A 16595-nucleotide genomic window follows, 5' to 3' on the forward strand; every position below is an offset into this window, starting at 1 on the left:
GGATCTTCCCCAGGGCACCATTAATAGTATTATTAGAGCCACAGTCCCTGGGGCCAGGACTAGGCTGTAATCAGGAGTCTAGCTGTGCCTGCAGGCCCAGGCTTGGCCTCTCCCTCTGGTCACTCCAAAAATGCCCATAGCATGTTACAGCTGCAAGCCAGCATGATATATCTTCTTCAGAAACCCCATTGTGTGTGTGTGTGTGTGCGTGTGCGTGTGCGTGTGCGTGTGCGTGTGCATGTGTGTGTGTGTGTGTGTTTGCATGCACATGATACATGTGCACATAGGACTAAACAGCATGTAGAAGCCAGGGGTCGATAGTCAATATCAGGTAACTTCCTCAATCACTTTTTCACCTTATATCTAGATAAAGGTCTTAGTAGGTCAATTCAGCTAGGCTGGCCAGCCAATGAGCGCCATTCTTACAGAGGAAGATCAAAAGGTCCATCACAAGGGAATAAATGTGGGTGCTGCTTGGGAACGATGCTGGCAGACCAGAGACACACAGACAGCCTGTGTCTTCTATCTCAAGACCAAAGGGACAATTATTTTCTTTCTACTGTCCCCCAAAATCCTCATAGAATGCATGGGATATAAATTAAGATGAGTGACTCAGTGCATTCTGGGGATGCTGAGAGTGAGGCCAGGGAACATGGTGTAAGCATCTTTAGACCCTTAGCTTAGTGCCTTGTTCATAATAGATAAGGCATATATAGTAAACAGATGGGTAGATGGATGGAAGGATAGACAGACAGATGGGTGGGTGGATGACAAAAAAAATGCTTTGATTTTCCAGCAGCTAACAGCATAGAATCCAGCCAATAATGCCTGTATAGATATAAACAAATATACACATGGATACCATATAACATGAAGGCTAGAAAATAAGAAAAACTAAGTGTTAGAAGATGAGAAATGACTGAGATGAATGTCTCATGAATGAGACAATTTAAGAAAAAGAATATAAAGTCAGTTGTTATTATAGTTCTAATTCCATCCTGGATCTTTGGTTTTGGTGGTAGATAAGTGCATAAAATCTATCTGATACTGAAAGTGAGAAATTTAATGTACTCTTCCCAGCTTCCATCCTGAATACTAACTCTAATAGGATATGAGTTCGTTAAGTTGTATAGACTTTGCCTCTGGCTAGTTCTGGTGTTTGTTGTTACTTTTTATTTATTTGCAATTAATTTTTATAATAGGTTTTATTTAAATTTTTTTAATATGTAGGCTGTAAGTTAAGAAGAATGACTCATTGTATCACAGCAACTCTGAGCCTGAGGACAGGGATAATGCTTTATGCATTTTTGTACTCTCAGCTTCACGCTTGCTTCATGCCAGAGTAAGACACATGAGGTAAACAGATTGGTGGCTGGACAGCAGAATGGCAAACAGGTAGATAGATGACCAAGTAAAAGCTTTGGTTTCCCAGTAGTTAACAATTTAGAACTAGGTTGGCCTATCTGAACTTTGTAGCCATGGGCAAATCATTTAACTAAGATGCATCATTTATAACATAGCAGTTGTGATAATAGTACATATTCCATAGTGCTGATGAAGACTGAATCATCTACCCCGTGCAGAACACAGCCCACCCCTGAGTCATCTACCCCATGCAGAACACAGTCCACCACTCAGTCAGTCCTCTAACCCATGAAGAACACAGTCTGCCACTCTGTCACCTAACCCATGCAAAACACAGTCCACCACTCAGTCATCTAACCCATGCAGAACTCAGTCTGCCACCCAGCAAATGCTACAAGAGTGAGAGCTCTCGCTCTTACTTGTCAGCTGAAGACAAACTGGCTAACTTTGGTGAATCTTCTCAGCAGTGCTAAGGAGATGTGTGGTTTCTACCTCAGGAATGCTGCACAGACTAAGGGACTAGAAATGGCTTTCGGGTAAGAAACTAGACCCAGCAGGCTAAATGAAGAAGCAAAGGAAGGGTCTCTTGGATCCAGAAGATGGAACAATTTCTTCATAAAGCAAAACCTTGTGTCTCAATCAAACCCAGTCCTCTAAAAGCCTGAGCAAGGCCAAGGCGACCACATCTTCACTCCCTTCTTAGTGTTTCTGTGTTTTCAAAGATAGAAGAATGGTCTTTATCCCCACTAAGGGGAGAAAAGGAATCCGCACCCTGGGGATATCTCACAGAGGTCATTACATTGCAGCACCCCACCCATGGTGAACCTAAATGCCAAAGCCCCCCTCCCCCAACAGCTACCCAGTGGCCTGCAGAGCACCAGCAGCCATGGTAAGGTGGCATGGGAAGCCATAGCTGACACTCCAAATTACAATCTAATAGCCTACCACGCTCCCCTCACACACAGCAGCAAAGGTTACCGTGCAATTACGTGTCGCTACATACAAATGACAGAGCAGTTACGGTTACTTTACCAATTACAGGGAAATTGCTCTCACTCTGCAGAGACTGGCACTCTGAAAAGCTCTATCATCACCACTGAGAGGGGACTGAAAACTCTGCCAGCTTCCTTCTTCTGTCAATGTCCCCTGGCTCTGGGACAGAACCACAAGGCAGCCACTTGAGGAGTCCAGACTGAAGAGCTGGTAGAGGAGGCAGACCTGGGGAACTGTGGGGGTTCTCCCTCAGCCCCTAAGAATAGCAGTTCTCAACACATGGGTCATGACCCCTTTGGGGTGGGGGTCAAACAACCCTTTCACAGGGGTTACTTAAAACCATATGTATAGCAGATATTTACATTAGGATTCATAACAGCAGCAAAATTACAGTTATGAAGTAGCAACAAAAATAATTTTATGGTTGGAGATCACCACAACATGAGACACTGTATTAAAGGGTCACAGTATTAGGAAGGTTGAGAGCCACTGCCTTAGAATCACCTTCCAGCCTCAGGTATAGAGATCAGCTCTCAAGGACCCAACCATCATGCCGGCAGCCAACCCAGTCATTCTTGAAGACCGTGAGGCAAGAAGGGGATTGGCACCTGATCCAGATGCTGCCAACCCCTGGCAGGCCCCTGGTCTACTCCTCACAGCCCCTTCCCTGCCACACAGAGAAACTTTCCCTGGCCCACAGTTGCCCTACCTTTATCAGAACCCCAGTGAACCCTTATTACAGAAAGGTCAGAACTAGGCCAAAGCTCAGTGGTCCAAAGGCAGTGCTAACGAGGTAAGGGTCAGAAGGTCCATGCCCCTGTGGGCCAATTAGCTGAGCTCTGGGACATGGTCTTTTCCATAGCCACAGGCTTCCCCTCTAACCCCAGGCAGCCACTGCTTACAAACAGCCCACATTGGCCTAGAAACTCGCGCAGGTCAGGTGAGCCAGTGTGATGGATGAATGCAGCCGGCTACTCTGACCATGGACATACCTGCCAGGCTGCTCTGGATCCCAGGGAGAAAAATGAAAGGCCAGACCTGGTTCTACACTTGCTTTCTGAAGGCAGCAAACAGAAGAGACCTTATACAAGCAGCAAACCAGCCCTTCTGCCCTTCCTGGGGCCAGAAGTGTTGCCTTACCTCATGTGAAGTTCTGAGCACCTCCACAGCACCCTCCTTCCCTGGGATACCACCCCTGTCCATTAGATAACGGAGGAAAGCTGCCCGAATTCTTCCTGTGGGTCCATCTAAGCCTGCACTGGGGTCCCTTAGCCTAGAGGAACTCCTCATTTTGAGTGAGAGAAAAGGGGAGGCTTCTGGCTACTGACAGATCTTCACTTACTAAGTTGTGTCAAGATATTTATAAAAGACCAAGCATTAAAGAAAGTCCCAGGAATATAGAGATGCAAGAGTCTCAGTTGATGTTCCCCAAGTTGTCCTCCTCTAGTGTTGGAAACAGACCTAGGCTGTGTTTAGACAAGCAGTATGTATCTTATTTCAGGTGTCCCTGGAGAAAATGAAGGGCCGGGCCACCAGATGCAGGAGAAACAGTCAGAGACTCTATGCAGAGGTGACTTGGTCTCCACTTGATGGTGTTTTGCTATTGCTGTTGTTGTTGTTGTTGTCGTTATTGTTGTTGTTGTTATTTTTGGTGTAGAACACAGTATACTGCCATTCTTTTGTACTACACCAGAGAAGAAAGTAAGATTACCAGGCTAAACCAACCCATTTTACAAGAAACAAAATCAAGACTTGGTTATGGCTGCCCTAGTAACCTATTAAGCTACAGGGAAAACTGCAAGTCATATTTCTAGTCTAGAAAAACAAAACAAACAAACAAATAACAGCAACAACCAAAACCCTCACATCTATTGTGTTGCTAGGCCACAGCCTTAGAGTGGGCATCTTTCAGTCTCAGGGACAGCAAGGCTCACCATTGAAGAAGGACTTCTGCTGTCTGCCACTTCCAGAACCTGGACACAAACAAACAAACACTGCTGAGACAGTCCCTGGCCATTGATCAAATTTGAGTTCTTCCTCTCTTGTGCCCACATTTGCCAAAGAATGTGGAAGTGGTGGAAGTGGAAGCTTTATAAAGACATACAGGACAGGAGGGAAAGGAGGGAGATCTGTAAGCCGCTGCCTAGGATGCTTAGGATGGAAGACCTTTGGAACTCTGAATCCTCACAAGCCATAAACCTCTGCATTAATTACACCTACACAAGGGAGGGCTCTCTCTCTCTCTCTCTCTCTCTCTCTCTCTCTCTCTCTCTCTCTCTCTCTCTCACACACACACACACACACACACACACACAGCAGGAGCTGCCCATAGCAGGCCTCTGCTAGAAACCCAGCACCAGTGAATTACGCATGTGGGATTTCTTTTTAAAGGAGGTATTGATCAGATAAGCTGTAATAGCTCATGTCTAAATACAGACTCCGATTGTGGAGCTCGGCAGTACAGGGTGATAATGATCACCCACTTATTAGGAACCATATCTCAAATATGGCTGCTGACCCCTCAGGTGCTCATAAATACACCAGGGCCTGGAGCACTGCATGCATGGGCCCCTAGAGATGAGGCTGTGTGTGCTCTACTCTGTCTCCTCAGGGGTAAACAGAGAGGGCTCCCACGGGTTCTCAGGAGCCTAGAAAGAACTCTAGGAGACTATGGTAGGCTTAGGCTTAGCCTTGTTGAGAAGGCTGTTTGTTATTCTGTAAAATGTGTTTAAGTGATCATTTCTCTAACAAAGATATAACACACACACACACACACACACACACACACACCTCCAACCCTTTGATGGCTTTACTGATCTGCATAACCTTTGCTTTCTCCTTCATAATTCCTAACCCTCTCTGAAAGCTCTATTGTGTCTCCTACTGCATTGGACTCTCAGAAGGAAGCCAGAGAAGTACGGTTAGAGGTGAAGGCTGCCCCTGAACCCAGGCTGTGAACACAGAGAGCAGAAACAGAAAGGGGAGACTGTAGTCATCCACTTAGTTACTAATGCATCATCTCAGAGTGATTCTTTATTGTGTCCTTTTTTAATGGAACTGTAGGGAAAATGAATGTGTACAGAGGAATGGAGGGAGAGGCAGCAAGACACAGCCACAGTAACCTAGTTAGACAAATATGTTATTGAAAGGATTCAGTGCAAAGTGTCTGGGGGCTGGAAAAACAACCCAACAAATTGTAGCCAAGGTTCCCAAGAATCAAGAGCCCTGCTTTCAGGAATCTCATAAAGGATGGGAGGGGCTAAATATCAGGGCAGAAGAAGGCCAATTGTGTCCCAGAAGCTCCGTGGGGAGTAGGGGCAGCTTCCAAAGCTTAATTATTCTACTTCTGTACCTATGGAGCAATGGAAGCCACAAACCAAGGCAACCAAAGAAAGCAAAGGTTTCTTTTTATACTAATGTTGAAACCTCGGTATCTTTGGGTACCAAACTGTGGCCCAATGTCATCGGGCATCCGAGGAGTCTTTTGATAGTCATGATAACAAGCTAGTCTTCTAATAGGGTAGCATGACTACTAATTTCTAATATATTCCCAAGAGAGGGGCAGTAACCCTGACATGCTTTCTGCAAGCCAGGCCATAGCCAACATCAAGTGTTTGCCATGTCCCCTCCAAAGGGTTGCTGAGCAGCACCACCAGAGAGCAGCTCAGTCAGGAACCTGGGGGCTGGACCCATGACCTTCTCCTCATTAGCCCAGCTGCTGAGGACCCCAAGTTCCTCCCTCTAATAAGTAGCCAGGGAATGGCACAATGGAGGTCTGCACAGGCCACAGCTATGAACCAGCTTGGCAAGAGAGTCAGATCTCTGCAGGTGGCAACTAGGCTGGGAGCAAATCTAGTGGCCTCTCCCCCCCCCCCCAACGACCGGACCCCTGGGGACTCCCAGAGAAGTTTCTCAGCCTTGTGGGCAGTACCAGCCAAACTCCACCAGGAAGCTTCCATCCCCTTCTAGACCTTAGCTTTACCCGCCCCTAGCAGCTGCCTGTCAGGGGCAGATAAATCCCATACAAAACCACCCATCCATCCCAGCTCTTGCTCCCCCTCCCAGAGTTTAAGGCAGGCAGCCACAGCCACCATTCGAACTATAATTGAGGTGAGGATTGCCACGATGATTAAGTTTGTGTGTTTCCTGGCGGGTACAGGGAAGCAGTGGCCCTGCTCACCAGGCTGAATTATGGGGTAGGTCATTCCCTTGTTAGTGGGGATAAATTTTATTAGCTCCACTCATGTTGCCGTGTATCTTCCTCTCTTGCTCCTCCGGCCTGTGTGTCTGGGTAATGTCGCCTGCATGCAGGATAAATCAGGAGAACAGATCCCATTATATTTTGGAACACTGACAGAGACATAGTAATGACACGGAGAACGATACTGGTTTTCTTTGCTCTCAGGGATGCCGATGTGTGTCTGTGGACAGCATAGGGGGCCAGACTCACTAGGGAGAAGGACCTAAATGGACAGATAGAATGAGGAAAGTGCCCTTGGTTGTCTCTTCCTTCTCTAACTTTGTTAACGAAATGAGAGCAGTTGCCAGTGTGTGGATGTGTGATCATTCCCTTCAGCCTTACAAAATTAAAGGACACTGGAGAGGCAAAGCAAAGAGTGTAGCTTAAAAGATGTCTTTTCCTGGCACAGTGTCTGAGCCCCCATCACGTGTGCATAGAGAAAGGAAGACAGGCCAGCAAACAAGCACATCCTAGGGACTAAGACACCGAATGCAACCTCAGTTATATACAGTCCAAACCTCTCCAAAGAAGATAATGATGGTGTAAATCCATCAATAAACCACGGGGACAGTATAACCAGAAGTGGGGGTGCAGGGTGGGGTTGGGATCATTTGCATTCATCAAGGGGTTCTAAGGGCCTTCCCTTACTTTCTAATAACATCGGTGTGTTTCTTTTTTGCTTTTTATGGAATATATACTGTCTCACCAACTCCTTCCTTAGCATAAAATTAGAGCAGAAGGGGAACTGTTTACTGGCCTTTTGATAGTTCATGAGCAGGTGCTGGCTGAGGCCCAAAGGTCAGGACTCCCTGGCCAGCATCCTTGCCAAGATACCACCCTGTGTAGATGAAATGAATTAAAGGGAACTCTACATCTGGGGTGATTGGTGAGGTACATTCATGTGTTGATGGATAAGATGTCCAACATCCCATTTCAGTCTGTGCTATGCCCACTGAATGAGTCTCATGTGTACAAATACACATACACACTTGTATACGTATGAGAGAGAAATATCACCGTGTTCATGGCTGAGGGTCCTGTGTGAGCAGGAGAGGAAAGAAGCCACAAAGATAAAACAGAGGTGATGAAACATGAAGATAGTGGTTTAGAGCAAGACAAGGAGAAGCAACAAGAGGGGAGATGGACACACGGAAGTTGTGTGCACATGCGGGCATATTTACCAGTGTGCATGACATTGTGCCGAACCTGCAAAGTAATGTCTCAGCAGGGTGAGGATCCATGTCCTTAAGTCATAGCTCAGAAACTTATAGACTGAGTCTCTTGAATGTGTCTGTTTTAAAATTTGTGTGATTCTTGGGTCCCCCCCCCCCAATACACACACACACACTGACCTGCTGGCCTCCCAAGTGGCATCTTGGGAGAACACCATACGCCAACCTTGGACTTCCTCCCACCAGATCTAGCTCATCCCCCAGGACTTGGCCATCATCACATGACCTCAAAAGATCCAGATGGGACTTCTACTGCAATTCCTCCTGACCAAGAATGCCTTTAGACCTGGATGCCTAGTACTGGAGCTACATTGTGGGGAGACATGGGGGTGGGCAGGGAGGGAACTTCTGTCTTGGGGTTGCCTTACCACTGGCATTTGAAGTTTAAATAAGGAAATTGTGTACTCAAAGGGCTTACAAGGAGTGAGGGCTTGCAATGTGTACCTATTTCACGAACTTGTTTAGTGGTTTGTAGTGTTGACAAGATTGGTTGGAATGAGAAGGGGGGCAGGGTGTGGAAGAGGAGGAGTTCCTGGACCAAGGGAGTGTGAGTGCCAAGCAAAGAGAGGAACCCTTGCCTCTCACCATAACAGGAAACAAACCCATGTAGTCAGAGTCCAGCTTCCTGCTGACAGAGAAACGAAAACAGCACAAGCAGACCGGCTGAGGCTGGCCTGGGACAGCTGCCTGGCTATTCCGGATGCTCGTTTTCACGGGGTTCAGGATCTCAGGCGCCAGGCAAACCTGAGTGACCAGCTATGCTGGGACACAAGGCCAGCATGAGTGCAAGGGGATAACCCTGCCTACTTCCTAGGACTACCTGCTGTGTCTGGGAATCAGTTGAATCACACAGCATGTAGGGATGGAGTCCTCCTTCATATCAACGGTGTATGCTGTTGGGCAGAAAGTGAAAATGAAGCTTGTTCTTGTACCTCTGGGACCCCCATGGAACTGGTAAGGCCAGTGGGTAAACCTTCAAGTCATATGGGAGCTTGGCCCAGCCATAGTTCTTCCAGAAAGGCCTCTGGAATCTTGGGAGAAGTTTGCAGACTGCATTAACTTGGAGAGTCCCATTTGTACCCAATACTCAGTGTCTAGGACCACACATTCCTAGATGGTCCTTGCACAGGAACCTTGCCAACCCAGACAAGTTCTACTGGCCTTGCACTGAGACATGCTATGGGAGAAGTAGTGGGCTTGAGATTCAGACACACAGTATGCTCTAGACTGTAGAACATACTTAGCATTAATTACATAATACTAACCTCAGTGCTTGACTCTCTGTCCCTCTATGCCCTTGGGGATTGGAGCCTGACTATTCTGTTGCTCTGTAGGACTCTGGGAACAATGAAAGAGGGGCATGAAGCACATTGCACACTGGCAGGGCAGGGCTATGCAAAGCTGTGGTGGTCCTCACCGTCTACCCCCAGTATGAGGGCCTGATAGGTGACTGGTGATGATTCAAAGTAAGAGTCCCTGCCCCATGGACCCACTTGTTTGTTGTTTGTTTGGTTTGGGTTGGGTTGGGTTGGGTTGGGTTTGGGTTTTTTGGTTTTGGGTTTTTTTTTTTCCTAGCAGAAGGTCACTCTGAGGTCAAAACTCACAGAGAAGAGGAAGTGGTCTGTATCCACTCTGTGTCTGCTTCCCACTATCAGCCCTAGACTGGTCCTGCCGGGTGCTTCTCAGCTGGTTTCAAACTCAGACTTCAGGAAATGGAGTGATAGACACTCCCTTGACTACAACCTTTGTCCCATCTACAGGGTGTAGTGATCCACTTCCCTTTCACATTCCTGGAGACTGAGGTCTTTCCTTGATCTTGGCCAGTCTGTTGCCTAGTTGCCTAAAACATTCCCAGGATTTAAGATGTTTTCTCTACTCCTTGACTTACTTGGAGCCAGAGGCTAGGGCTCTATAAGGGAACTCAGCAAACTAAAGAGGGAGAAGAATGTAGGGAGCCACGTCTAGGACAACCCCTAGACTCATGAAGGACACAGACCCTTAGCTCGCAACAATGTCCTCCCCAAAGTGGGCTGTCTATTTCATATTAGAACTGTCAAGTTTCTGTGGGAAAGGCTGGCCATCACAGAGTCCTAGCATAAGACAGAAAAGGTAGATTCTCGGTCCCATAGCCTTAGAGGTGTGTGCTCTATAAGCAGAGATTTGCAGAGACCCTTTGAAGTAGGCTACAAAGGGGGCCAGAGCCAGGATCAGTGGTGAGAAGCTACAGAAATACAAATTAAATCAAATTGGTTAACCCTCCTAGATGCCTTCCTAACAAATTGGCCTCAGGTTAGACTCCTTGAGTCCCAGCACAACCTAAGACCCCAGCCATATCTTTCTAGCTCTCTTATGCCTAGGCTCTCAATGAGATCTTCTGAGCATTGTATAGGTTCTACTGCCTTCATTATTAGGTCCTTTTTCCATTTGGATTAGAGATGAACAGGACACAGGAAAAGAAAGGCTCAGAAAGCAAAGTTGGAGGATGCTTCCATCCCCAAACACCTAAAGATGCCTCACCAGCTCCCACAGTGTCTATATCCAACACAGCCCAGGCACTGACACTTGCAAATGTTTCTATACTCATAGCCACTCAGTCATAGGAGACCACTCCTGGCCGTTCCCAGCCTCTCTTCTGACATGAATACAGCCAGTCTTCCTCGCCCATGGAGAAGCAGAAGCACCATTGAGTTCTCTGATAGTTGCAATCAGAAGGCTCTGGATTCATGAGTTAGGCAAGTGACCCAGGGTCAGACCACTCTCAGCTCTGAGTTCAGGAGAAGAAATATAGGTGTCAGGAAATGGAAAAGGCCATATAAGCTCAATAAATATCTTCTGATAGGCATTCTAATTTTCATAATCAGAATAAAGTGTATAATCAAAACAAATCTCTGGTCATATCCCCTTTGTAAACTCTCCAAGTTATAACTACAATAAAACCCACAGGTATTCCCACCCTCCAAACACAAACCCTTAAAGTCAACCTCTTAAGTTGTAGCCTCCTTTGGTTATCTCCAGCAACAGCAACTGCAATGATAAGTTTTATGTCAGCTTGACACAGCTAGATTGAAGAATTCTCAATAGAGTAAAGCCTCCATAAGATTCGCTTGTGAGCACATCAGTAGTGCATTATCTTGGTTGATGATTGATAAGGGAGGGCCTACCACCACTTCTAGGCTAGTGGTCCTGGGTGCTACACAAAGCCATCTGAGCAAGCCATAAGAGCAAGCCGCCTCCATGGCCTCTGAATTAGCTCTTGTTTCCACCCTGGCTTCCCTTAGTGATGGACTATGATATGGAACTGTGTGTTTGAATAAACCCCTTTCTCTCCAACTTACCTCTGATTGTGGCATTTATCTCAGTAATAGAAACTCTAACTAAGACACGGTCTGAGACTCGGTTCCCACTTTACAGACCCTGAGGGAGCTCCAGATTCAGAGCCAAAAGAAGATTCCAGAGTTCACCTTGTCCCTTCTGTCTCTAGACTGGAAGAAACAACAGAACTGGAGATGGGTCACAGGAAAGCAGGATGCCAACATAGCTGACACCGGGGACAGTGTGGCAGGACTGTCTGGCTGATGCTGACATTGTGTGCCCTCCGGGACATGTGTGGTCTGAGCTGAGCCCAAATGAATTGTAACCAGAGAGCCTGAGCAAAGGAACGTGGGTATCAAGCAAATCAAAGGAAACCGATACTGTGCATTAGAAGCTGGCCTGGCCTCCTTTAGCCTGGCTGGGAGACAGCCCTAGCCCTGTGCGCTTTCTGGCCTCCCCCTCCCTATTCTCAGCTCTGAACTCTCCTCTAACTTGAAAGAGCTAATTAAAGCCAAAAGAAAAAAAAATCAAAAGCTTGTTATCTGGCTCCATTACTCCCAGTCCTGGCATTGGTCTGCCTCGCCAAGCTGTACTCCCTCTGTTTGCTCCAAGGATACCGTGCAGTGTTAGGACCTACTGCTCTGTAGGCCTCTGTGGTGAACTTGGCTTTTGTATTACGGCAGAAGTGAGAACAGGATAGATACCAGTCAAATGGACCCCTACAGATGCTGTTGCTTCCCAAAGCCAAGCCCAGAACAATTTTCTAGTAAGTTTTCTAAAGAAAACTGTCAGAGAAAACTTCCCAAACCCTCTGATCTCAAAAGAACTATCTGTTTGGTGATTATACTACCATGCAATCTTCAGGCATGAGCAATGTCTGCACATGGGTGTGTAAATGCATTGGTGGAGATATGTATTGCATTGTATTCAAGTGTGTCAGAGAACTCAAATATAAAATGAATCTTTAAAGAAGGCACTGTGGGTTGAAGTTCTCTCCCTTCCAAATGCAAATATAGATTTAAATTTGATTGCATTTTAATAGCATCAAGAGAACCTGGGTAATAGGTCTGGGGAGGAGCTCGGGGGTTAAAGCACTTGTTATATAGGTGTGAACCCTGATTTTGGATTTACAGAATCCTATGTAAACACTGGGTGGACATAGCAGCCCACCTATGATTCCAGCCTTGAAGGCCCCTGAACAAGCTGGCTAGCAAAACTAGCCATATTGCTGAGCTCTGTGTTTTACTGAAAGACGCTAATCTCAAAGAGTAAGGTGGAAGGGTGTTTGAAAATGATTTCCCATATCAACCTTGGGACCTATACATACACTGGGTCTACACAATTATAGCCTCTCCCAGAATATATAGAAAAATAAAAGAAGAGGTCAGATAGTTAAGAGATGATTAGTGTGTGGGTTCATTTGTTGTTGTTGTTTTATTTTGCTTTTGTTTTTCAAGACACGGTTTCTCTTCATAGCCCTGGATGTCCTAGAATTCACTAGGTAGAACAGTCTGGGCTCTTAAATTAACAAAGATCCACCTCTCTCTGCCTCCTAAATTCTGGGATTAAAGGCATGTGCCACCACTCCTGGCTTGGATTAATTCTTTTATTGTAGGAGTGGGTTAAGAATGAGATGAGCTGTCTATTTCTTTCTCTTGCCTTGCCTGCATCCTCCTGTCATGTTGTGATGCAGCAAGTGGGACCTCAACAAATGTACACACTTGGTTGTAGACTATGGCAACCTCCGAAACTATTTGAAATATATTTCTGCTCACAATTAGTGATTCAGTCTTGTCATTCCACTAGAGAAGTATGAGGGTTCTCTATACTTATCTTCTACTGTTTTCCCCAGCTAACCTGTGTTTAAGTGTTCAATACACACACACACACACACACACACACAGAGAGAGAGAGAGAGAGAGAGAGAGAGAGAGAGAGAGAGAGAGAGAGAGAGCACAGCACAAATATGGTTTATCATTGACCACCTACACTTAGGAACACTTCAGAGTTCCCCAAGTTCATAACATCCCCATAGACCCTCTTGACTATATCATCTACCACCCAAAATAAATGGCTCCAGGATTCTTGCCTTGAATTCCCTTCCTGAAAGACTGTGACTTGTAGGCTGAAATAAACCCTTTCCTCCCCAAGTTGCTTTTAGTTGTGGTCTTTATCCTAGCAATAGAAACCTAACTAAGAAAGACCTCTTTTCCATGGCACTATGAGCAAAGAAGATATTTTATAAATTGGTTGATCTCATTTTATCTCCCCTTTACTCTCATTTGCCATTTTAAGAGACATGCAAGGGGCTAAATAAAACCATAATTCTCTGAAATCCCATGTCTATCTCAAATACAAAAGACTTCCCATGTTAGCAACTGCCTTTCTTGAATCTTCCATCATTTTACTAAGCTTCTCCACCAGGTCAAAATATAAAGAACATCAACCTCACACGTTTCCATCCAAACACTGCTGTCCTGTTGCTCATAGCCAACAAGAGACCAGAATGAGGTGCCTATAAGAAATACACATTTTAGCTCTAGCTGATGCCTTCATACTAAAGATGCTTTGCTGGTGACAGTCCAAATTAATGAGACCCAAAATGGAGACCCATTGAAATGCCATTAGAGGCTACAAAGCTGGGGTCTTTATCACCCACCGTCCAGGCCCACAAGATCCCTTCTCACTCACCGCACTGCTGCAAGGGATGTCCTTCACCTTGAGCCAGGCCAGGTCTAGTGTTCCCTCACCCCTATAACAGGACTGCAGGCGGTCCTTAATGCGATCATTGATCTGCTTCAAGATGAAGATGCACAGGGCAGACTCATCCAGAGATTTCATCTTCCGCTTCTGGCCCTTGGAGAAGACGGTGAAGAGGAGGTCGTCATCTGGGCGGACTCCTAGGGTCCGGCCAAGCACTGCACCAGCTTTAGACAAGTAGGCAGCCTGTAACAAGCGATACTCCACCCCATTGCGCTCACAGCCAATGGGCACCTCTACGTAGGAGTTAAAGGCTGTGTCCTCTTTGCAAAGCCTCACAAGCTTTGAGGTGTACACCTGCTCCTTTGTCGTGGAGCCTGGGGGAGACACCATCTCTGGCTGAAGGGTCAAAAAGTAGACAAAATTGCCACTGCTGAAGCCATAGACGTAGTAGATGTCAAAGTCGGGGATAACCGTGAAAGTGTCTGAAGGGATCTTAATCATAGAGGCCACAAATTCATCATGGAAAACGTAAGCAAACATGCCATCGGCCTCAGAGTTCTTAGTCAGCTTCCTGCTGGAGATGGTAGGAAAATATTCAGGTTTGCCATCCACTGCTGTGGCAATAAAGAGTTTATCATCAAAGTTGCTGTAGGAAACAATCACCCCAAAGACTGAGCCACTCTCGTTAACCCCCGAGAGATAATGTTCCTTCTTGTGAAAGGGCTCTCCCAACTTGAAGAGGTCCTCTAGCCTCAGGAGCTTGCAGATACCCTGGTACAGGCTCCCACACGCGATCAGCCTGTTTTCTTTGTAGTCTATAAGCAGCATCTTGTTGACGTTATTGGTGCTGGCCAGAGGCTCATTGCAGGTCTGAACAATCCGAGGTGGGTAACACTTGGGGTTGTCCTCATCTGGCCCTGTCTGATGAGTCACCAAGACTTTGAGGTCACTAGAGAGTTTGTAGATTCTGTTGACAGCCCCCAAATAAATGTGCCCTGTCCTCTCATCCACCACAAGGTGATTGAAGCCCTCAGCAGGCTCCCCTCGGAATGTCACAAAGGAAGGCTTCTGAGACAGCTGGGGTGGCTGTCGTGGAAGCAGAGTGGAGGAGCCCATCCCTACCACCAGCAGGTGGGAGAGCAGGCAAGTCCAGTTCCAGGGCATGGCTTTCATCTCAGACACAGGTCCTCGCAGACACAGCAGCACTCCAGCACAACTGTCCCTTCGCGGGGGCCAGGACTCAGCAGGGCTGTCTCCCCTAGTAAAGAAAAAAGATTTAATTGTGAGTGTTCTATGGCAGGGCATCATGGTGACTTCAAATTGGCCTGAATTTGGTACATATATGGAACTGACCTGTCGTGGGATAGCCAGAGGCCAGCTTAGGTGAAGGAGCTGGTAGCTGGCAGCCACAGTACTCCTCATCAATAATAATGATGCTGATAACTGTCATGGTGATGGGGATGGTGAGGATGATGGTGGTGATGCTGATAGGAAGCAATATTGCCTACTGAGTGTCTGGCTTTGCATCAATACCTTGGCCAATATCTCTGGGTACTGTCTCATTTCATCTTAGCAACTCTTCCACGGTGAGTGTCTTCCAACTGACCTTCTAGATTTAAGGTCTACACTTTTCTATACCCACAGACTTGACACCCATGGTCCCTGCATTAGTGTTCTCTGCTATTGGTCCCTAGTTAGTGATCCAGGTGAGCAGCACTCACAGAAAGCTAGAGGGAGGAGCCATCTGTACTGGGGTCTTTCTTGGTTCTCTGTCTCCACAGTCTCTGGACCAACTCCTGCCCACTCCCTTAGGCCTAAGAGATAGTAACAGCGATCTCATTGTTATTAACTGAAAAAATACAGCTCTACCCCCTGAAGAAAGCAGTCTTTTAAGAAGACTCTTATTACCTTCTGCTCAAAATACCTAATTTGCACATACTGTTACCGGCCAGAACTGTAACTACTAACAACAGAAGCATGTGATCATTTTATACATTTGTATAAATGTATAAAATTTTACACCTAAGGAATGTCAGCTTATGGGACTTTACCACCAAAACTGGGCAGAGTGGCCAAAGTAGTCGATAGTCGGTCTTTAACCATCTCATTTGATCCCAGCCTCTCACTCAAGAGCTGGGCTGTACTTCTTGTTATGCACACAGAATTGCCAAGGCTGACCCCCTTCTGTGGGCCACCCATTGCAACTGCTGTCCCAGACCCTCTTTGTCCTTCCTGCCTCCTCTACAAGAAGGTACAGTGAGGTTAAATTAAAAGCCCATATCCCCTAGCCCTCCCAGCTGCAGAGGTCACCAGCCCCGCGCCCCTGGGTACATGACCCAGCTCTGAGCTCTCCTATCATTTTAATGAGATAGATCTTGGCTGCCCCCAATGCTAAGGACTCCTCTGTCTCCTATAATGTGGACTCCTCTGCCTCCTACAATTTTCTTCAAAACAAGAGAAAAAGTAATTCAGAAACCATCTAAAAATAAATAAACAAACGAACAAACAAACAAATCATCTCTAGGGACAAAATTGCCATCCATCCTAGCAGTTCCCTTTACTTCTATTCATTGTACTTTCTGCATGAGCTTTCAGCAATCCCATTTCTTCCAGATTGGATGAAATAAGGGATGGGATAGCCAATGCCTTATTTAGGGGCATCTCTGCTCTGTGGGATTTCTCATTCTCCCAAGGTCTTAAAACAATGGGGTTATAAGATGAGAGAACTTGTTAAAATAATAGAAATCACC

General features: G+C 46.3%; 1 protein-coding gene and 1 long non-coding RNA gene across 2 annotated transcripts in view; one reads left to right on the forward strand and one right to left on the reverse strand.

The window, feature by feature from the left end:
- Plxna4 (plexin A4) overlaps positions 1-16595 on the reverse strand; it is a 443650-nt gene that overhangs the window by 358119 nt on the left and 68936 nt on the right. Inside the window, exon 2 of the mRNA NM_175750.3 lies at positions 13834-15103. Coding sequence (NP_786926.2) covers positions 13834-15018 — 1185 coding nt within the window. The 5' untranslated portion in view covers positions 15019-15103. The remainder of the gene's footprint in view (positions 1-13833; positions 15104-16595) is intronic.
- Plxna4os1 (plexin A4, opposite strand 1) lies at positions 8480-12915 on the forward strand. Its single transcript, NR_040277.1, has 2 exons — positions 8480-8784; positions 11312-12915. It is a non-coding gene; the product is annotated as a plexin A4, opposite strand 1 (long non-coding RNA).

This window comes from Mus musculus, chromosome 6, assembly GCF_000001635.26.
Source record: "Mus musculus strain C57BL/6J chromosome 6, GRCm38.p6 C57BL/6J".
NCBI lineage: Eukaryota > Metazoa > Chordata > Mammalia > Rodentia > Muridae > Mus > Mus musculus.